This window comes from Leptopilina heterotoma, unplaced genomic scaffold, assembly GCF_015476425.1.
Source record: "Leptopilina heterotoma isolate Lh14 unplaced genomic scaffold, ASM1547642v1 Lhet_38, whole genome shotgun sequence".
Taxonomy (NCBI): domain Eukaryota; kingdom Metazoa; phylum Arthropoda; class Insecta; order Hymenoptera; family Figitidae; genus Leptopilina; species Leptopilina heterotoma.
The window spans coordinates 750,395-773,943 of record NW_025111054.1 but is presented as its reverse complement, the minus strand read 5'-3'; the positions used below and the strand labels follow the sequence as shown (position 1 = coordinate 773,943).

The following is a 23,549-nucleotide window of genomic DNA, read 5'->3' as shown; positions in this document are numbered from 1 at the left end:
TAACAAAATTAATTGATTAAAGGATCATAAGAAATAATCTAGACACAAATAGTTTTTATTTATATTTCTTCCATTTATTTAAAAGAATTTAAAAATCTATTTTAACAAATAAGATAATATGTAAAAGTGAAATAAAAGAAGTACAAACAAACGCCTATAATGATTACATTCACACGTAAGATTTAGAGATGTTAATAAATCTTTTCTCTTCTCTTTCTTTTACCGCGTCATAAAAATTTACTGTGAACAATAAAAGCAGGATATTAATTTCTAACATGAGTAATTTTTATTCAAGCAGCTTGGACAACTTTACTTTGAGGACCTTTTTGTGTTGAATTTATTTTATCACCAAGGGAAAGTGCCATTCCTTGACTTTTAGCTCTAATACGAATGTGTCCAACCACTGGAGCATCTGGTCTATTCAATGGTTTTTCAATAGACAAATTGGCCAAGGCGTCTTCACCAAATATCGATTTTGCATACATATTAGCGGCCATAAATCCACATTGACCAGAAAGAGCCTGAAATCATCAAATATTTTAATCTTCAAATTTCAATTTCATTTCATATAAACAGGCTTCACAGTGTCCCTAAAAAGTATTTTAGGGGAAATAGGAGACTTTTGAAAATATTTCATTTTTTTAAGGAATTTAATTAAAATTTTAATGAAATTTATTATATTAAAGAATTTTATAACAATTTTTGAAAATAATTGAAAACTTTTTTAAGAATTTTATTAAATTTTTAAAAAATAATTGAATTCTTGAGAAGAATTTAAATAATAGTTTTTGAAAACAATTGAATTCATAAGAAGAATTTTATTAAAATTTTTGAAAATAATTGACTTTTTGAGAAGAATATTAAAAACATTTTTTGACAATAATTTAATTTTTGAGAAGAATTTCCCTATCTATTTATAAAGATAATTGAATTCTTTACGAGAATTTTTAAAAAATTTTGAAAATAATTTAATTTCTCCAAAGTATTTTATTACTTTTCAAAAGAATTTAATTCTTCTGATGAATATTGATATTTATCAAAATAATTGAATTTTGGAAAAGAATTTTATTAAAATTCCTTGGAATAATTTATTTTATGGGAAGAATAAATTCGATTTTGTTGTTTATCAAGCTAATTGAATTCTTTTGCAAAATTACTTAAAAATTTTTGAAAATAATTGATTTTCTGCGACGAATTAAATGTTATTTATGAAAATATTTGAATTATTGCAACGAATTTTATTGTTTTATTGAATAATTGAATGTTTCTTAAAATTGAATTCTTTCCTCACGTTTTAATAAAATTTTTAATAATAATTGCATTTTTCAAGGAATTTATTTAAAATTGTATTAAAAATATCTGAAATTCTGCGATGAAAATAATTGAATTCGTAAATGAAATTTTATTATTTATGAAAATAATTGAATCTTTTCGTAGAATTGTATTATCAATAAGTTTTTTCTATAATTAAATCTGTTGATAAATGTTATGAAACTAGTAAATATTTAAAAACATTGAATTGCGAAAAACTTTTAAAAATAATTGAAATGTTGCAAAGAATTTTATTTAAATTTTTGAAAATAATTTAATTTTTGGCGAAAAATTTTGTTATTTATAAAAATAATTGAATTCTTAACGAGATATTCATTAAAATTTATAAAAATAATTAAATTCTTGCAAAGTATTTTATTAAATTCTATTTAAATAATTGAAATTTTGCCAAGAATTTAATTAAAATTTTGACAATAATTGAATTCTTGAGAAGAATTTCGATATTTATCAAAATAATTGAATTTTGAAAAAGAATTTGATTAAAAATCCTTAAAATAATTGATTTTATGGGGAGAATTTTTTTGGTTATAAAAATATTTAAATTCTTTTGCAGAATTTCTTAAAAATTATTGAAACTATTTTAATAAAACTTTCCAAAAGAATTCAATTATTTAAAAAAAATTTTGATAAAATTCTATGCAGAAATATAATTATTTTCATAAATAATAAAATTCTTTTAAGGAATTCCATTATTTATTACATTCTCATAAAAAATGAGAAGGTCTTGGATTTGTGCGATTTTTTTAAATACAATTTTAATGGAATTTCTCGAAAAAATGTAATTATTTATTCTTAAAATTTTTATTAAAATTCATCAAAGAAATTCAATTATTTTAAAAAGCTTTGCTGTAATAATTCTGTAAAGAATTAAATTATTTTCAATATTATGTATTTACTATTTCTATAAAATTCCACAAAATTATTCATTTATTTAAAAAGAAATATTAATAAAATTCATCTCAAGAATTTGATTATTTACAAAAGTAATTAAATTCTTTGAAAAAATTCAATTATGTTCAAAATTTTTTTTTAATTCTAGTCAAAATTTCAATTAAATGTCAAAGATTAAATATCTTTATAAATTATAAAATTCTCCAAAATTCAATTATTTTTATAAATTCTAATAAAATTCTCTGGATAAAATTTCAATTATTGTGTTCAATTATTCAAGTATTCAATTATTATGTATTATAAAATAATTTAATTATTTTCATAAATAATCAAATTTTTGATAGGATTTCAATTATTTTTAATATAATATTAAATGAATTCTTCGAAAAATGTAATTATTTTTAAAATAATTACAATTTTATTAAAATTCTTCAAAAGAATTTAATTATTTAAAAATTTGTTAATGAAATTCTTTATGAGAATTCAATTTTAAGAAATATTCAATTATCCAATAAATTAATTATTGTATTTAAATAATTGAATTCTCCTAAAATTGTTTAATAAAAATTGATTTAAAAATTCATTTCAGTTAATTAGAATATTCTTTAGGGTCAGGGAAAAAGTCAAAATTTTGTCTAGAAATAAGGGAAAAAATTAATGTTTTGTGGCATTCCTGTAAATCTGCGAAATTCTTTGAAGTTGCAAAAATTAAAAGTGAGAGCGCGCATATGAATTTTTAACATGAAAATATTGAGTATTTAAAATTTGAAATAATAAAAATACCTTTTCTGGCGTCAAGCAGCGCATGTTAGTCGATTTCAAAAGATGTGCCAAATAATCTCGCAAATCGGAGAGAGTCGTATTTACCGACACTTTATTTTCCCATTCGAATTCCGCCCACATTTGACGGAATTCAGCATCTGTACAAGTAGCTGGTACAATATAGTCCATAATATCGATGTGAATGTCATTTAAAACGACAACACACCTATCTGATCCGGCACCGAACACGTCGTACACTAGACAAATTTAAAGTAATAAATATTTCCTATTTCCAACAATATTAACTTTCAGAGAAATTAGACAAATAATAATATTTAAAAACCTTTTCGAATAAAAAAGTGTAAAAATTGGAATGCTTAACTATTCCATGGATACCTCGAAGAATAATACAAATTGCCTTACCAATATTTCCAAAGATAATTCCATTCTCAGTGGACGCAACTTTAACGTTAGCTTTAATACTCGCAAAGTCTCGGGGCGCCAATACAATGGCCTGCGGTCTCTCGACAAGTTTCAAATCACCCATTGTGGCAAGTTCAAGAGTACAATTTTGAAGTGTATCTTCACTCTGATTAACAATGAGGACGTCAAGGACAATGTCGTACTGATTCACGTGGACAAGAGCCTCGGCATAGACGGGATCAGAGAAACCAGTGAGTTGCGTCACTTTGCTTAGAGCATTTGGAATGGAAACGTCTTGAGCTCCGGCGGACTTTCCTGCCACTGCTGCACTTAAACTTTGTTCAAAAACATCACCCGCACCGCCTGTTAAATCCGATCCACGAGTTAACTGCATAAATTGTATTGCATCATCGACCTGTACAATATTCCCTGGTTTCTCCTTAGCCTGAAATAAAAGTGTTACAATTATAGACATTGATTTCCGAATTTCGCTTTAATTACCGCAGGCTCCGTACTCGATAATTAATTTTTGGAAAAAGTAGCTTGAAGATTGAAGAAAAAGTATAAAAAAGAGTAGCTATCGAAAAATTAAATTCAATGACTCAATTTTTTCATAATTTCTAAATAAAATTACATTTAGAAATAGAATAATTTTCTTTTTAAACAAATATTTAAATACCCATTTATTTTTCCACAGGAATTAAAATATTCAAGATGATTTCAGTGTAAAACCTTTTTGAAATTAATTATTTATAAAAACTACAACTTTCATTCTCCCAAAATTCAAAAATTATTTTGTTGAAATTTTTAAATAAAATTATTAAAAACTTTAATAAATTTATTTCAAAATAAAAATTGTAATATTATTACAGTTTTACAGCAACTAAAATTTTCAGAAATTTCAATTCACAAAATGTTTCGAACTTTAATTATTAAAAATCTAGTGTGATTCTAAAAATTAATTCAATAATCAAGGTTGCCAAGCTTTTGCTCATTTCAAATTCCCTGACTTTTCCAGGTTAAAAAACGGAATTTTCCCAGGTTTTTAAAACTACATTTATATTTAACAAAATTTTTAATTCAAACCTTTTTGAAAGTAAACATCTTATAGAAAATTGTTATAAAACATGAAAATATCGATAACTCCGAGTCTTCGACTCAGAGTCATCGATATCTTCATGTTTTATAATAATTAAAAATGACCGACTGATAAAATCATTATTTTATATTATAAGAATATTGTTACTGTAACTTATTCAAAATTACTTTCATCATTTTAATTCAATTATTGTTTTCCAAAATTTTTAACTAAAATTCTTCTTCAAATTAATTATTATTATTAATTATTAATAATTTTTAAAACATTTCTTTCAACATTTTCAAATCCTTTTGTTTACAATTCAATTTTACGAAATTACATCGATTATTCGGAAATTTTTCAATCAAATATTAGAAAATAAAAACTTCAAATAACTTAAAAAAAATTCAATTGAACTTTTTCAAAAAAATTAAATCTACACAACTTTCAGTTAAAAGTATGAAAAATTAAAACATTCAAAGATCAAAATTCAATTATCTACAATTTTAACTGAAATTCATATTTGAATCAATTATAATTAGAAAATTCTACGACAATTTAATTATTTAAATACAAAAATAAGTAATTTATTGAATAATTGAATGTTTCCTAAAATTCAATTCCCATAAAGAATCGTAATCAACAAATTTTCAAATAATTCAATTCTATCAACGAATTTTAATTAAATTTTTAAGAATAATTACATTTTTCGAGAAATTCGATTCAAATTGTATTAAAAATAATTGAAATTCAGCAATGAGTTTTATTATTTGTGAAAATAATTAAATCCCTAAGAAGAATTTTATTACTTTTAAACAATATTTAATTTTTGCGAAGAATATTATTACTCTTGAAAAATAATTGAATTTTTGCAATAATTTCTAACTTTTACAAAATTGAATTTTTTTTCGTGTTTTTAACTAAACATCTTTTATAAATTTATTATTTTTAATTAATTTTTGAAAAAGTTCTTTAATATTTATAAAAATAATTGAATCTCTGTGAAAATAAATTGAATATTTTTGAAAATAATGGAATTATTGCAAAGAAATTTATAAAAAAATTGGTAAATAATTGAATTGCTGTGAAATATTTGTTATTTATATAAAAATAATAAAAGGTTTGCTTAGAATTTTATCAAAAAATGTTTAAAATAATTCATTTCTTTTGGAAAATTTTATTAAAATAGTAGATATTGAAAATCATTGAATGGAGGAGAATTTATGAAAAAAATTGAATTTGTTAAAAAGAATTACATTAAAATTTTTGAAAATAATTGAATTTTGAAGTAAAATTTTAATATTTACAAAGATAATTGAAATTTTGACGATAATTTTTTCAAACTTTTGACCTTAATTAAATTTTTGCGAAGAATTTTATTAAAATTATTTTGAAAATAAATTAATTGAATTGTTAAAAAGAATTTCATTAAAATTTTTGAAAATAATTGAATTCTTTTAAGCAATGTAATTAAAAATTTATTGACAATAATACTTAAATTCTAATAAAACCTTTTTAAATTTCAATTATTTATAAAAATACAGGCTTTCAATATTCAATTATCATCTAAAATTTTAACTGAAATTTATTTTTAAATCAATTTTTATTAAAAAATTCTACGAGAATTTAATTATTTAAATACAAAAATAAATAATTTATTGCCTTAATTGATTAAATAATTCTCATAAAGAATTTTATCAATAATTTTTTTAAATATTATAATTACTTCGACGAATTTTAATAAAATTTTTAAAAATAATTAAATTTTTCGAACAATTCGATTAAAATTATTTGAAATTCTGCGATGAGTTTCATTGTTTATAAAAATAATTGAATTATTGAATTGAATTCTTTCGAAGAATTTTATTAAATTTTTTGAAAATAATTTACTTTTTGCACAAAATTTTGTTATTTTGAATATAATTGAATTCTTGATAATAATTTTGTTATAGCTTTTGCAAATAATTAAATTCTTGGAGTCATTATATTAAAATTTTTAAGAAAAATTGATTTATTTTACAGAATTTTTTTTGAACTTTGAAAAATAATTAAATTATTTGAAATAATTTAATTAAAATTGTATTGTAAAATGATTGAATTCCTGTGAAAATTTTATTATTTATGAATATAATTGAATTCTTACGATGATTTTTACAAAAATTTTTTTAAATAACTGAATTCTGTTTGGAAATTTTATAAAAATAGGAGATATTGAAAATCATTGAATTGCGAAAAGTGTTTAAAAATAATTAAATTTTACAAAGAATTCTATTAAGATTTTTGAGAATAATATTGAATGTCTGTGTAGCAATTTATTAAATTTTTTTTTTTTTGAAAATAATTGAATTCCTAAAAAGCATTTTAAAATAATTTAAAAATAATTAAATTCTTGTAATGAATATTGTTATTTATGATAATAATTGAATTTTGCAAAGAAATTTATTAATTTTCCTCAAAATAATTGAATATTAAGGAATAATTTTGTTAATATTTATCTAATTGAATTTTCTTAGGAAGAATGTTATAAAAATCTAAAAGAATAATTGAATTATTTAAAAAAAAATTCATTATAATTGTATTTAAAATAATTGATTTCTTTCGAACAATTTTATTAAAATATTTGAAAATAAATGGATTCCTGTGAAAAATTCTAATATTTTTGTGAATAATTGAATTCATCCAAAAAATTTTTTAAAAAAACATTTTTTTAAATAATTGATTTTTTTGAAGAATCGAAATTAAATTTTTAAGAATAATTACATTGTTTGATTAATTCCTGTAAAATTGTTTTAAAAATAATTGAAATCCTGCTATGAATTTTATTATTTATGAAAATAATTGAATAGTTGCAAAGAATTTTATTAAAATTTTCAAAAATAATTGTATTCCTTGGAAGAATTTTATTATTTATGAAAATAATTGAATTTTGGATGAATTTTCCTTTATAGATTTTGATTTTATGGATTAACTCACCTTTTGACTAAGCAAATCCTCTTCCGCTTTGGCCGTGAGCATTCTACCTAGAGCTTCACGGCATCCTTCTGTAAATACTCTTTGAACAAGTGGCGTCGGACAAGCGAGCGATCGCAAACAAAGAGAAACCCTTTCGACATCGTCGTGTGTCATGGGTTTCGTAGGAAGGCCAGATCTACCGAACTGAAGAACACTGGACATAATAAGCATCGCTTCAGTTTGCATTCTGTTGCTCTTTTGATGGCTTGTTTCTAGATTTTTATAACGAAGAGCAAGTTTCGAAAGTGTTGTTGCTAATGATGCGCCAATAAAGAAATCCCCGTCCATCATGTACTGTACCAGTGTGGGACGCTTCTCTTCTTTCTTTCCTAAATTTAAATACAACATACAAAATTATTATTGTAAATAAAAAATTAATAAAATAATAAATTATAAATTTAGGATTGTACCATATATTGAACTGTAAATATTTTACAATAAAAATATTATATTTCAATGAAAAATGATTACCTGTTAAGACGGAATTAAAAGCACTTTGAGTTGCATAAGTTCCATCTGATGTGACCAATTGAATTGTAGAATTTTGTGCACTTTCGTCTAAACTTTTTTCACCCGCTTGACGATTGTTCTCTGCCTCAACTAAAGGCAATTCTCCTAAAGCAGCTCTTACGCGATTCATAACCGCTTCGATGTCTTCCTTTGATGTTGCATACTCTCCAAGTATCCAGAGTGCAGCCCGATGTACTTTAACTGATCGAATTTGCGGAAAGACCTGTAACAAGAAGATTTTATTGGAATTAGGAAAATTCATTCACATTCTTTTACACTTCAGGGTTGCCACAAAAAATTTATTTTTTTTCCTGATTTCCAAAAGAAATGTTGCCTTTTTCTCAGACCCTAAAGAATATTCCGATTCACTCTAAAAATGATTAGATAATAATCAAAGAAAGATTCTATTGCCTTTTTTTACGAATTTCTTTAATTAGAAAATTATTCGAAAACATCAATAACTTCTATTATAAATAATAACTAATAAATAAATAACTTCTATTTTAAATAAATATTTAATCATTTTTATTTTTTATTTTTTTATAAGAATATTATTATAAAACCTGAAAATATCGATAACTCGAAGTGATCGATAACTTCATGTTTTATAATAATTTATTTAAATATCCATAAAATTTTTCAGAAATAATCAAATTATTTAAAAAATTTTTTATAAAATTCTTCCCAAAAATTCAATTATTTTCACAAATAATAAAATTTTTCACATGAATTCAATTACTTTCATAAATAATAAATTTTTTAATAATTCAATTTTTTCTACGAATTTTATTAAAATTTTTAAGAATAATTACATTTTTCGAGGAATTCGATTAAAATTGTATATTAAAAATATGTGAAATTCTGCGATGAGTTTAATTTATTTATGAAAGTAATTGAATCCCTGTAAAAAATATTATTTATGTAAAAAATTGAATTATTGCGAAGAAATTTATAAAAAATTTGTAAATAATTGAATTCCTGTGAAATTTTTATTATTTATGGAAATAATTTAATGTTTGCTTAGAATTTTATTAAAATTTTTGAAAATAATTGAATTTGAGAGAAGAGTTTTATTAATTTCAAAGATAATTCAAATTTTGACGAGAATTTTTAAAAAATTTTTAACATAATTGTGTTTCTGCGAAGAATTTTATAATACTTTTTAAAATAATTGAATTTCTGCAATCATTTATAACTTCTCCAAAATTCAATTTTTTTAAATGTTTTTAACTAAAATTTTTCTATAAATCCATGATTTTTAATAATTAATTAAATTTATATATATTTAAAAATTAAATTAAACTAACTTTAGATTCATTAAATAATTGCTGAGTAATAATTTTCTGATAATTCAAGAATTAAGTTATTTAAAAGGAAATTATTGTCAGAAATAGAAAAAATTGAAGGTTTTGTATTAGAATTCGTGGTAATTTTATAGTTTATAAGGCAAACAAAATAAGTCACGAAATTTCAAAATTTTCTTATGAATTGCTATCTTAGACTGATATTCCTTAGAATGTTAAAAGTTAAAATTTTTTAAGGAACTTATCTACTTAAAGTTGTTTTAAACATAAGAAACTAATATAAAAATTATCTTTTTAATATTTTTGACGCGCTTATAACTATTTAACGTAACGTTTTAATTTACCTCAAGTAATTTTTCAATTATAAGTGGTCTAAGATTTTCAAATCTTTGAATTGCTTCGCGAACGAAAACAAGAACATCTGTAGCAGCAGCCTCATTATTTTCAGCTAGAAAATCAGTTAATACGGGAATAACAGTAACGGCGACGTCGGCAAATTTAATAGAGCACGAGTGTAATGTTCGAACAAGAAGTTGCCGATATTTCCCAGCATCCTCATGCTCTCCACCGGAAGTTCTCAAGATTTCCTTCTTCAGCAATTGAACCATCTCTTCAACCGTTCGAGTTGTTACCAAATCCATCACCAAGGACAAAGTCTTTGAACGCACTTCTAAAGCTGGCGAACCTGTAAAATATTTCCCATTGTAAATTTTTGCATAACAAAAAAGATGCGAAATAAAAGAAACGAAAATTTGATAATGGATTTAAATAGAAATTGTTTTTATGTGGTAAAATAAAGGAATCTTGTATCAAACCTAGGATACGCAGAATATCCATGACGAGATCCTGAAGAACTCTTTCGTGTGATGGACTCTCCTTCATCGCTATAAGACGATCAAGAACAATAAGTTTTACATTATTGTCGCTTTCTTTGACGACAAGTTCTATGTAACAAGAAGCAGCAGCTTTTATTGCAGTTGGAGCACTTGAAAGTGTTACTAAAGTTCCAGCGGCTTCATAACGAACTGCAGCACTTGGAGAATTCAATAAACTGTAAATACACCTTATGAAACGAGCGCGCTCTGATGGATTCGCCAAGCACACCTGAAAGAAACATGCAAATATAAATGTTTGCTTTTTTGTTTCCCAATTTTTTTAAAAATAATTTTCCTTTTTAAATGTTTTGAATTTTAAAATTAATTTACTGAAAATCATTGAATTCTCGCAAAGTATTTATAGAAAAATTGGAAAATAATTGAATTCACTTCAAAGAATTTTATGAATATTTTTTTCAATCATTGAATTCTTTCGAGAAAATATAATTAAAATTGTATTGAAAATAATTTAATCCTTGGCAACCTTTTATTAAAATTAAAATTTTGTAATTTGCATATTAATAAATTGAATATCACGTTCTTTTAGTTTGCTAGTTACCTTATAAATTAATTCAACGATAACAAGTTGAAGGATATCTCCAAAGCTGGGAACTTGATCCAAGCACGCTGTTAGATATGCCAAAGCTTTATTTTGATCTGCATGTAGAAGCATTAAGAAAGCATTTCTTCTGCAGGACATATCTTGCTCTCCTTCCAAGTATTTCGCTATTAGTTCCGGTGCGTCGGGTATAAGAAATTCAAAGTTACGATAAATTGTAAATATCGCCAGAACAGCATTACGTCGTACGTATGAATGACGATGTTCTAGACACGCAATAATAGCTGGCATCAAGGGTTCAAGTAATTCTGGTTCCTTTAATTTGCAAAGAAATCTGAAATTTTTATTTTAGCATTTCGTTATCAAGTCTCTGACTGAAAAATCTCTTTCAAAATTATAGAAATTTGTTATTTCATATGTATCTTACCGTAAAGTAGAGCCTCTGACAAATTCATTAGGATGCTGAAGATCTTTTCTATAAGCATCGCAAACTAAAATCATTTCTTGAAGTAATTTTCCATCGGCAGAAGTTTTGGGTACAATTTCCCAAAATATTAAGAGAAGTTTCTTTATTATATGATCTTGAAGAGGTAAAATAAATCGAATAATTGTCATCAAAAGACCAGGAAGTCTTTCTCCACTTAAAATCATGTGAATTGTCTTTTTAAGAGCCTCAATTTTAGTGTTGATGTCGCCTTTCTCGAGATCTTGCTTTAATTGCATTTCATTGAAAGGCTCTGCATCAATTGCTATGTTGATCAGGGTGTAACATGGTTGCTCTGCTACAGTACTCATCTTGATGTCACTGTAAAAATAAAAATTCATAGTAAAAAAAAAAGTTTTCGAATTTCTCTTTAAATTTATTATATTACAGAATTTTATAACAATTTTTGATAATAATTGAAAACTTTTTGAAGAATTTTATTCAATTTTTTAAAAATAATTGAATTCCTGAGAAGAATTTAAATAATAATTTTCGAAAAAAATTGAATTGATGAGAAGAATTTTATTAACATTTTTGAAAATAATTGACTTTTTGAGAAGAATTTTTGTTAAAAATTTTGACCATAACTTAATTCTTGAGAAGAATTTCCCTATCTATTTATAAAGATAATTTAATTCTTGGAGAGAATTTTTAAAAATTTTTGAAAATAATCTAATTTCTGCAAAGTATTTTATTACTTTTCAAAAGAATTGAATTCTTGTGATGAATATTGATGTTTATCAAAATAATTGAAATTTTTTTAAATATTTTATTGAAATTATTGAAAATACTTGAATTTTTGGCGAAAAATTTTGCTATTTATGAAAATAATTGAATTCTTGATGAGATATTCTTTAAAATTTATAAAAATACATAATTGAATTTATGCAAAGTATTTTATTAAATTTTGTTTAAATAATTGAAGTTTTGCCAAGAATTTAATTAAAATTTTTGACAATAATTGAATATTCTTGAGAAGAATTTTGATATTTATCAAAATAATTGAATTTTGGAAAGGAATTTCATTAAAATTCCTTAAAATAATTAATTTTATTGGGAGAATTTTGTTGGATATCAAAATATTTGAATTCTTTTGCAGAATTACTTAAAAATCATTGGAAATAATTGAAAACTTTTTTGTAGAATTTTATTAAATTTTTAAAAAATAATTGAATTCTTGAGAAGAATTTAAATAATAGTTTTTGAAAACAATTGAATTCATAAGAAGAATTTTATTAAAATTTTTGAAAATAATTGACTTTTTGAGAAGAATATTAAAAAAAATTTTGACAATAAGTTAATTCTTGAGAAGAATTTCCCTTTCTATTTATAAAGATAATTAAATTCTTGACGAGAATTTTTAAAAAATTTTTTAAATAATTTAATTTCTGCAAAGTATTTTATTACTTTTCAAAAGAATTGAATTCTTGTGATGAATTTTGATATTTATCAAAATAATTGAATTTTGGAAAAGAATTTTATTAAAATTCCTTAGAATAATTTATTTTATGGGAAGAATTTATGCGATTTTGTTGTTTATCAAGCTAATTGAATTCTTTTGCAAAATTACTTAAAATTTTTTGAAAATAATTGATTTTCTGCAACGAATTAAATGTTATTTATGAAAATATTTGAATAATTGCAACGAATTTTATTGTTTTATTGAATAATTGAATGTTTCTTAAAATTGAATTCTTTCCTCAAGTATTAGTAAAATTTTTAATAATAATTGCATTTTTCAAGGAATTTATTTAAAATTGTATTAAAAATATTTGAATTTCTGCGATGAAAATAATTGAATTCGTAAATTGAAATTTTATTATTTATGAAAATAATTGAATCTTTCCGTAGATTTGCGTCAACAAGTTTTTTCTATAATTAAATCTGTTGATAAATTTTATGAAAATAGTAAATATTTAAAAACATTGAATTGCGAAAAACTTTTAAAAATAATTGAAATGTTGCAAAGAATTTTATTTAAATTTTTGAAAATAATTGAAGTTTTAGCGAAAAATTTTGCTATTTATAAAAATAATTGAATTCTTGACGAGATATTTATTATAATTTATAAAAATAATTGAATTCGTGTAAAGTATTTTATTAAATTTTGTTTAAATAATTGAAATTTTGCCAAGAACTCAATTAAAATTTTTGACAATAATTGAATTCTTGAGAATAATTTTGATATTTATCAAAATAATTGAATTTTTGAAAAGAATTTCATTAAAATTCCTTAAAATAATTGATTTTATGGGAAGAATTTTGTTGGTTATCAAGATAATTGAATTATTTTGCAGAATTACTTGAAAATTATTGAAAATAATTGTTTCCCTGCGACGAAAAAAATAGGGGTCAAAATTGTTCCGATTTTTACACAGAGCTTCAATAAATAAAATTGCATCGACTTTAACATAATTGCAGTTTGTCATGGCCTTTTAAAAATGGTCGTCACTATTGATACGTACTTCAAGAATTTATGCCTTTGTATTGTGTCAAACGTTAAAAAATTGGATTTTTATAAAATATCAAAATAAACACCAATATTTTTCTTTATACTTTTAAAGATTATAATGTAGGTACGGTTTTAAAGTATTTTTAAGTTGCTCCTTAACAACTTTAGTCAAAACATAATATTTCGAAGTCAAATTTTGAATTGAAAAAATAACAAATAGGCTTATAACTTACTTTAATGGATTGATTTTCTCGAATTATTTGCAAATAACCAAACTTAATACTCTTAAATTAATCACTAAAAGTTTATGACAATAGTGTACTTGAACAATGTAGAGAAAATGTACTTGGTAAACAGTCAATTGTTTTTACTAAAAAAATCGATTTGACTAAACAAATTTATTAAAATCTCCCCACTAAAGACAGAACTATTTTAGAAAATTTATAAGAAAAAAAATTAAGTTTCTTTGAATAATTTTTAATGAAACAGATGAAATTATGAGAAATACTGAACAGAATTATAAAGACAATGAAATAAAAGAACAAACTCTTTAGAAATGTATACAATATTTTATAAAATGCACATAAATTGCATAATTAAACTGACTAGAAATAACTACTGTTGCAGATATAAATTTGATAAAGGGCAGATTGGAAATTCTCAATTCAATTGAAAAGAATACTAAAAATTAAAGTAAAAGTATATTAAAAGCTACTGAGAAAAATGTTAAGTCTTTTTGTTTATTTAATTACATTGTACTGTTGAATTATTGATAATGAATTAGTAATAAAAGCATATAAACTTTTTGAGGTTATATTTACTGACAGCAACATTTGTAAGGTGATAAGTTACCTTTATTAAGATAGTTTGATGTCAATTGTTATTTTACCTTTTATTTCGAGCCGTAGAACAGTAACACTCAAAAAATTAAAAAAATATAAGTAAATTTCATTTAATTTGACATCTGTATTATGTTGACATATACGTGTCAAACGAAATTGTGCCACGAACACGATTATGATGGAAGAAAGAATTCTCCTGGGTATCCACTCTTACTCTATATTGCAGAGAGGTAACATGACACTCATTATTGGCGCTGCGGTCATTCTGCTACCTACGTGAAAACGTCAAGAAAACTTAAAGCCTTGTCACAACGCTTTCTGACAGTAGAGTATTAATGTAGAAGAACCATAATGACGGCACTTTCACACGTAATTTTATTGCGGTCTCAGTGCGCTTGGAACACACAACGTTTCACGCATGTCCCCAACAATTTACAATAATTTTCATTATTAAAATAATGTACTCGGCATTCTTCGTCCAACAGTTCGGAACAGTTCGAAATTAGAGAGTTCAATCTTGTTATTATTAGTTCTTGAAAAAAGACCACGGTGTGAAATAGGCGGATGATTTTGTGTGTTATTGACAATGGCAGATACAACTGTTGATGCTACTCGACGATTAAATGTAAAAAAACAAACCCTGGACGATGCTTACGCTGCGCCAGCTAATTTTTTGGAAATAGATGTAATTAATCCCATTACTCATGGTGTCGGCAAAAAGCGATACACTGATTATGAAGTTCGAATGAGGGTGAGTAATATATCTTTCATTTTAATCTGTCAAATTTTTCATTCACTTCATTTACTTCATTTTCTTCATTTTCTTCATTTTCTTTCGTTTTTTATCTCTTTTTGAAATATTTTTCACGATTTTTCTAATATTGCAATTTAATTTCATGTCCATTTTGACATTTAATAATTGTACCATTTGGAATAGTCCTGTCAAAGGAATTTTATTCTCATAGCCAATGACATTTCTCTCTTTAGAAAAAGAAAAAAAAAACATTTCAACTTTCTGTCCTGTTGAAGGCTTCATTATAATTAAATTTAAATTAGTGGGATATTATTAAGTTATGTTCGGTTACAGTGCTTGTATAAAAAATAATAATAAACTCCAAAGAGTTCTTTTCAGTGTTCAGTTGAATAAGTCTTTGACATTTTTCATATGAAAGGAATAGATTCTTTAACGGACTAATTATAGCTGATTTTGCAGAAGCATTAAAATACTTTTAAGATTTTTAATAATGAATGAATAATTATATTTATGACAATTTTTTGACAATTATTTATATCTAAACTTATAATTTACGAATTAATGTAATTATGAACATTGTTATTAAATTTTAACTTTATACAATAATTTTAAAATTACGACTTCCAATGATTAGTTTATACGTAAAGACGGTAAAGACAAAGAAAATGTTTAATCATAATTTTCTAGAAAAATTTCTCTTTCTTTCAATATTAATTTTTTTATTGAAGAATTTAATTAATTTAAATTTTTTGATTAAATAAATGTAAGGTTTTTTTCAGAAATATTTATTCCAAATACGATTAAAAAATTAAATTACAAAAAATTTTTTAATCCGTTTTTCAATATTCTAATATTAAATTTTCTATTTTAAAATTATTTTTAAATTATTTTTTTCATTTTCATATTAAATTATAAAAATAATTATTGAATTTCAATTTTATTTAAATGTAGTTAAACTTTTAATATTTTTTAATTAAAATTAAAATTAATTTTATTCATTTAATCTAAATTTGTTTATTCATTAAATAATTATTATTAGAATAAAAAATTAAAATATATCAAAAGGAAAAATTAATCTCAGTAAAAATAAGACTAAATTATTTTTTTAATTTAATTTTTTAATTTTAATTTAATTTAATTAAAAATTGTTTTAATTAATAGTTTTTTTATTTTATTTATTATTATTATTATATTATATTATATTATTATATATTATTATTATATTATTATATTATTATATTATTATTTATTATTATTTTTATTTATTTTATTTATTTTTTATTTTATTTTTATTTATTTATTTTTTTTTATTATAAAAAATATTAAAATATATAAAAATCAAAATTTAATGTTCGTAAAAATAAGACTAAATTAAATTTTCAATTTCATTTTTTAATTATTTAATTTAATTATAAATTTTTTTAAATAATAGTTTTTTTTTAAATGTGTAATGAAAGTTCAAATGAAGATTTTGAGAAGCATAATTTTGATTGTTCAAAAATTAAATAATTTATAATCACTTCTGTATATGGAACGCCCCATGTATCTCTTATCAATATTGTCCATTGCAAGAGAACCTCAACTTTGCTCGATATCTACATTTAATAATCAAACAAAAAATGTTTACTGATTTTTAATATATAGGAAGATGCGTGAATGAATTGTGACAAATTTTAAAATAAACTGTTTCATTTCATTTCGCTTACGAGAAACATTTACATGATTTTTTTTTAATTTTCTTCTCTTCCTGATATTTTTAATTTGTTTAGTTATTTCATAATTTACACTAATTGATATTTTTCTCAGTGTTTTTTTTTTCATTTTTTTTATCTCTTACATTTTTACAAAAATAGTTTTTTTCTCATTTTTTATTATTATTCGTTTCAATTTATCTATTTTGCAATTTTTCCACTAATTTTTTAATTTCTAATTATTTAAAAATTTCTATTTTTATGAAAAATGATTTTTTAATGGTAGAACAATAATAAAATGAATACATTCGAACAAGAGGTTTTTAATAAATATTTACTCCAATGTTTCGAAATCTACGCATTATTAATTATTTAATTAATTATTAATCTTGTTAAGGAATTGATAACGTTTGGAAATCGGTTTTAAATTTAACATTCCAATTTACGCACGTACTTTTATTTTGTTTTTGTGGTTTTAGTTTATTGTAAATTGTCTAAATTTTTGTATTTATTTCTTATTGTTTATATTTATTTATTTTTAATTTTGTTTCTTTAAAGGATTTACAAAAATATTTACACACATTTTTTTGGCCATTTTTTCAAAAATTAAAAAATTCATTAAAAAATTTTTTTTTAATTTGAAAATTTATCTTTTTTTGTGAAAAAACGTATTCCTTGTTTTAAAACAATTTAAATAATTCAAATAACAAATAATAATTTTTTTAACTTTTTATACTCTAAATTTTCCTTAAATCTTATGAAACTTTTCTTAATTTTATTATTGTTTTTTGGTACTTTTATTTTAAATTTGTTGTATTAATTTATATTAATTTTTTCTATAGATACATATTTTGTAAATTTTTTTTTATTATTTATGAAATTTTTAATTCTATTTGTCAAAAAATTGTCAAATTTAAAAATGTAATTATTTTAGGGAATAATCTAACTCAGTCAAAATAAAAAAAAAAATTCAATGACATGATTTTGTTAAAAGAAAAAAAACAGTAAAAATATAACATTTAAAAACCGGACAAAAAATCCAAAAAAGTAAAAAAAAAAATAATTTTTACTTTGGATTTATTTTTTGAATTTTTTGTCCAAAGAAAATAAAAATTCAATGAATAAAATTGAGATATAAAAATTTAAATGGTTGTACTTTAATTGTGTTTCAGACAAATCTTCCCGTTTTCAAAGTTAAGGATTCTAGTGTGCGAAGAAGATATAGTGATTTTGAATGGCTTAGAAATGAATTAGAACGAGATAGCAAAGTAAGCTTATTTACAATTTCCAAGTTGTCTTAATTTCTATTTAAACAGTTTTTCAAATTTCCAAAAATCATGTTAAAATTTTAAAATTCAATTTAACCATTTGAGTGGTAATATAAATTATGAATAAGTATTAACATAAATAACTTAAATAAAGTTTTAAACATTTACATAGAAGCAAAAATGTTATAAACGAAAAAAAAATTTATGTACAAAATTTTTTTTTCGTTTCATTTATTAATTTCGTTCCATTTATTAATTTTTGTTGAAAAAGAGTGTACCACTCAATTGGTTGATAATCTTTTAATATTTTTTTTAAAACATGTTTTTAAAATTAATGTAAAGTTTATTTTTTTTTTAAGATTGTAGTTCCCCCATTGCCTGGGAAGGCTTGGAAGAGACAAATGCCCTTTCGAGGGGACGATGGTATTTTTGAAGAAGATTTTATTGAGGACCGCAGAAAAGGTTTAGAAATGTTTGTAAACAAGTAAGTATTATATTAATTAATTTATCGAAACAAAAGGAATACGTGAACGATCACAGTGTCGCTCATTTCAATTCAAATATTATTTTCAAAGAATTTTTAACTAAAATTCTTCTTTAAATCGATTATTTTCATTATTTTTAATAATTTTTGAAAAAGTTCTTAAACAATTTACAAATCTATTTGTTTACAATATTCAATTATTCGTAAGCTCTTCAATTAAATATATATTAAAAAATAACAACTTAAAAAAATTTCAAAAAAAAATTCAAATAAACTTTTGGAAAAAATTAATTTTACAGAATTGTTAGTTAAAATTTTAATTTTCAAAGATTTTAAATTGAAACCTTTTCAGAATTCAATTATTTCAAAAAATTCTCTGAAATTCATTTTTAAATCAATTTTTATTGGAAAATTCAACGAGAATTCAATTATTTAAATACAAAAATTAATAACTTATTAAATAATTAAATGTTTCTTTAAATTAAATTCTCATAAAGAATTTTATCAAAATTTTTTAAGATAATTGAATTGATACGAAGAATCTTATAAAAAATTTTCAAAAATAATTGAATTCTTACGAAGAACTTTATTAATTTTTTTTTTTAATAATTAAATTCTAGCAAAGAATTTTATAAAAATCATTTTAAATAATCGATTTTTATCGAAAAATTTTATGAAAATTGTGTTTGTTTGAAAATAATTAAGTTCCTGTGAAAATTTTATTATTTATGAAAATAATTGAATTTCTAAAAAGAATTTTATTATTTACGAAAATAATTAAATCCCTGTAAAAATTTTATACTATTTATCTATGAAAATAATTCAATTATTGCAAAAAAAATTTATAAAAAATTTACAAATCATTGAATTTATGCAAAGATTTTTATTAAAAAATTTGATAACAATTGAATTTCTTCGAAGAATTTTAATATTTATGGAAATAATTAAATTTTTGGAAAGAATTTTATTAAAATTTTTCATAATCCTAATTAAATTATTTATGAAAATAATTAATAAATAAAAGAAGTAAAAAAAAAAGAATTTTATTATTTACGAAAATAATTGAATTCCCTGTAAAAATTTTATTATTTATGAAAATAATTGAATTATTGCGAAAAAATTTATAAAAAAATTTGTAAATTATTGAATTCTTGCAAAGAATTTTATCAAAAACTTTTAAAATTATTGAATTTCTTTGAAGAATTTTATTATTTTTATTATTTTATTATTTTTATTATTTTATTATTTTTGGGAACAATTTTATTCAAATTGTTGATATTCCTAATTAAATTCTTTTGAAGAATTTCTTCGAATTTTTTTTTTAAATAATGGAGTTTCTTTAATAATTTTAATCGAAAATTTTCAAAGTAATTGAATTTTATATGAACAATTTCTCTCAAGTTTTTACAATAATCGTGTTTCTTATTTAATAATTGAAATTAAACATTTAATTCTTGAATTTTATTAAAAGTTTTAGAAAATACTTGAATTCTTTCGAAAAAATTTCTTTAATTTATTGAATAAAATCGAATTTTTTAATAATTGTATTGTGAAATAATTGAATTTCTTAAAAAGAATTTTATTATTTATAAAAAGTAATTTAGTTCTTACAATGAATTTTACTACTTATAAGAATAATTGAATTTTTTCGAAGGATTTATTAAAATTTTAGAAAATAATTGGATTATTTCGAAAAATGTTATTAAAAATTTTTTTTTTAAATTCAATTCTTTCATGAAATGTTATTAAAATTGTATTAGAAATAATTGAATTTTTGGGAAGAATTTTTTTAATAAAATTTTTGAAAATAATTGAATTTCGGAGAAGAATTTTATTATTTATAAAAATAATTGTTGATGAGAAATTTCAAAAAAAATTTGACCATGATTGAATTTTTGCAGAGAATTTGATTAATTTTGAAAATAATTGATTTTTTGCAATTATTTGTAACTTTTCAAAAATTCTTCAAATTATATCGTTAAATTTGCGAACTTTTATTATTTTTACAATAAAATTACGAACTTTACGTACCTTTTTTTTAAAAAACTGACTTCTACGGACTTTTACGGAATTCACGGACCTAGTTCAAGCCCTGAACAAAATTTTTTAATTTTATTTTTTAGATTTTTTTTTATTAAAAAATCTAAAAAAAAAAAAATTAAAAAAATTTTGTTTGAAAGAATGACTAATTTTTTTTAAACAAATGGCCATATTTTTGTTAAAAATTGTACAAAAATTTTAAAAAATACATTTTAAAGGTGACGAAATTAGCTTTCAAATGATATATTACAATTAAAATGTGATTCATTCAATAAATTCTCATAATAATTGTTTTCGTTTACAGAATAGCCGGACACCCGTTAGCACAGAATGAACGATGTCTTCATATGTTTCTACAAGAATTAATTATCGACAAGAATTATGTGCCTGGAAAAATAAGAAATACATAATCTATGAAGAGGATTGTCAATTTCTAGCAATACTTTTCTTAAATTTTGTTAAAGTTGTTAATAATAACGATGAATTCTTTTTATTAAAGATATCCATTAATTGTAAATTTAATTGATAGTCTCTCTCTCTTTTTATTATCTGATTGAAAATATAGCATTGAATTTTTATAATCAAATATAAATGCATGTAATGTATTTCAATATTTTAATCTTTAAAGGAGGTAGTGTATTTTGGAAAACATAATCATCATAAATATGTAAGTGCTTAATAATTCCTTATATTATATGTGTATTAGTTAATTTAAAGCAATTATATTTCTTTGTAACAAAGGCAAAAAGGAAAAAAAAATTACCAGGCCCTTAAGTATGTTTATAATTTGCTGTTATAAAATATTTAGTGCCTTAATTAAAAATAATCATGTTTGCAATATTGGTAATATTTTCCAATTTATGTTAAAACACTTTGGATACTTTTTTCTAGATTTTATATGTCTGTACATATTTCTCCTGTAATAAATGTCATAATGTGAATCGGAATTATACTTTTTTGTTTTTTTAATAATAAATTCTAGTTTGATTTTAAAAGTTCGAAAATCCAAAATGGCGAAGCTCGAAGCTATAATTAATCGAATTTACAAAAAGAAAATAGAATTAATTAATTTTATTTCATTTAGTTGGTTTCCCTCTTATTTTTTAATTCTACTTGAATAATAGAAAAAAGTAAATTTCTTATACAGTGCGAAAGAAATAAAAATAATTTGGCTCATAGGAAAAAAGATAAGTTTTCCATTGGGATTGGTTAACAAAAAAATAAAAATATTGAAATTAAAAATTTGACCTTGAATTTCAAGGTCGAATTAAAAGAAAACAATTTTTTTTCATCGCCAGCTTGTAGCTCGTGAAAAACCCTTCAAAAACCACTATTCACATTTTTAATTTGATTAATTTTACTTATCAATATATTAAATCGAAAAAAAGATATTTTCAAAAAAGTCAAAATTTTCCAACTCTGTAACTCAAAAAATATTTTATCAAATTCAATAATAAGTCATATTTACACCTCTACTAATAATAGTAACATTTTGGCAAAGTTAAGAGAAAATTCATTTTTTGACCTGGACAGTTGAGGAATTTTGACCTATCCTGTTATTCTTTTTACAAAACTCAATTCTTTTAATTGGTTTACCAATTGAGGTTATGTTCTCTTGTAATATTTATATTTATGTTTCAAATTTTTAATTTTAATTGTTTTTTATTTATTATTTTCCAAATGCGGTAAGATATATTTTTTTTCTATATTATACTTTGAAGTACATGTATACACTTAAACCGACATTTATATATATATATATATATTTTTATTAGTTCCTGATGAGCTGTGTTAGGCGAAAATGCATTAGAGAGAAATAAAGTATTTTCAATAAAATTATTTCTTAAAAAAATCAACACCTTAGTTTTACGGACCAATGGCCACAAAATCTACAAAAAGTTTATATATATAAAAATTAAGGTCCTAAAAATAGAAAAATAATCAAAACTCAAATAACAATTTTATAATTTTAAGGGGATGTCAAGGTCGATGGAACTTTACATTATAGAGCTGCAATGGGAAAATCCGGAAAATCCAATCGACTTTGACACCCCCCTTAAAGGTCATGTTATTCAGTGGTCACGTGACCTTTATACTTTACTATGGAAAAACGTCACACTAAATGCGATTGTTCTACTTGTTAAGTTTTAAAATCGACAATTTTTAAGAATTATTTCTTAGAAAATTGTGAATTTACTTATTATTTTCTTAGTGTAAGGTATAGCTTTTAAATATATAAATTATAAATTATTTCTTCTTTAATATTAACTTTGGTCACGAAAGATTTCTTTTAAGTATCAGGGGTCATATTAAAGGGTCGGGAAAATTTTTTTGGGGTTTGACCACTTAAATGGCCATTATGCTCTTTTCATTTTGAGGTGAATGCACGCGTCCCAATAAGGGAGCTTCTACAACAGATGTAAATAATGGTACGGTCACACTACTTTTGGAAAAACTATAGGGATCTGAAATCATAACGTCACTAACAAATATGGCGGTCGCAACGGGGTCAAATTTTAACAAACACACATGTTTTAGACGTCTTTTTAATTATTTTTCCATAAAGGCCAACGCAGAATAGATCTGTAACCGGAACCGCAATCGTAAGCGTAACCGTAAGAATGAGTTAAAGAAGGATAGGTATATTGTTATCCTTCTCTAACTCATTCTTACGCTTACGGTTACGATTGCGGTTCCGGTTACAGATCTATTCTGTGTTGGCCTTTAAAAAGTTGAATAAAGCTATTTGTGGAGTTAAAAATTGCTTCGGTTTCTTTACACGCAAATT

The 23,549-nt window shown here is 22.3% G+C and overlaps 2 protein-coding genes across 4 annotated transcripts; one reads left to right on the top strand and one right to left on the bottom strand.

Moving 5' to 3' along the window:
- Nucleotides 1–49: 49 nt before the first annotated feature.
- LOC122505873 (coatomer subunit beta) lies at nucleotides 50–14,728 on the bottom strand. 3 transcript variants are annotated; one of them, XM_043617741.1, is made up of 11 exons: nucleotides 14,572–14,728; nucleotides 11,174–11,551; nucleotides 10,747–11,080; nucleotides 10,128–10,416; nucleotides 9,657–9,997; nucleotides 7,970–8,231; nucleotides 7,460–7,827; nucleotides 3,409–3,853; nucleotides 3,007–3,242; nucleotides 323–521; nucleotides 50–240 (listed from the first exon to the last, which is right to left on the bottom strand). In XM_043617741.1, exons 2-11 carry the CDS (start codon nucleotides 11,539–11,541, stop codon nucleotides 170–172), a joined length of 2,913 nt encoding a protein of 970 aa, XP_043473676.1. In that variant the 5' UTR covers nucleotides 11,542–11,551; nucleotides 14,572–14,728; the 3' UTR covers nucleotides 50–169. The 3 variants fall into 3 exon arrangements, with proteins under 3 accessions (XP_043473676.1, XP_043473677.1, XP_043473678.1); XM_043617742.1 differs by having other exon boundaries at nucleotides 14,535–14,715; XM_043617743.1 differs by having other exon boundaries at nucleotides 50–521.
- A 174-nt stretch (nucleotides 14,729–14,902) lies between these two features.
- LOC122505876 (sorting nexin-12) lies at nucleotides 14,903–21,708 on the top strand. The gene is made up of 4 exons (XM_043617745.1): nucleotides 14,903–15,275; nucleotides 18,142–18,237; nucleotides 18,597–18,721; nucleotides 21,066–21,708. Exons 1-4 carry the CDS (start codon nucleotides 15,111–15,113, stop codon nucleotides 21,169–21,171), a joined length of 492 nt encoding a protein of 163 aa, XP_043473680.1. The 5' UTR covers nucleotides 14,903–15,110; the 3' UTR covers nucleotides 21,172–21,708.
- The last annotated feature ends 1,841 nt before the right edge of the window (nucleotides 21,709–23,549 follow it).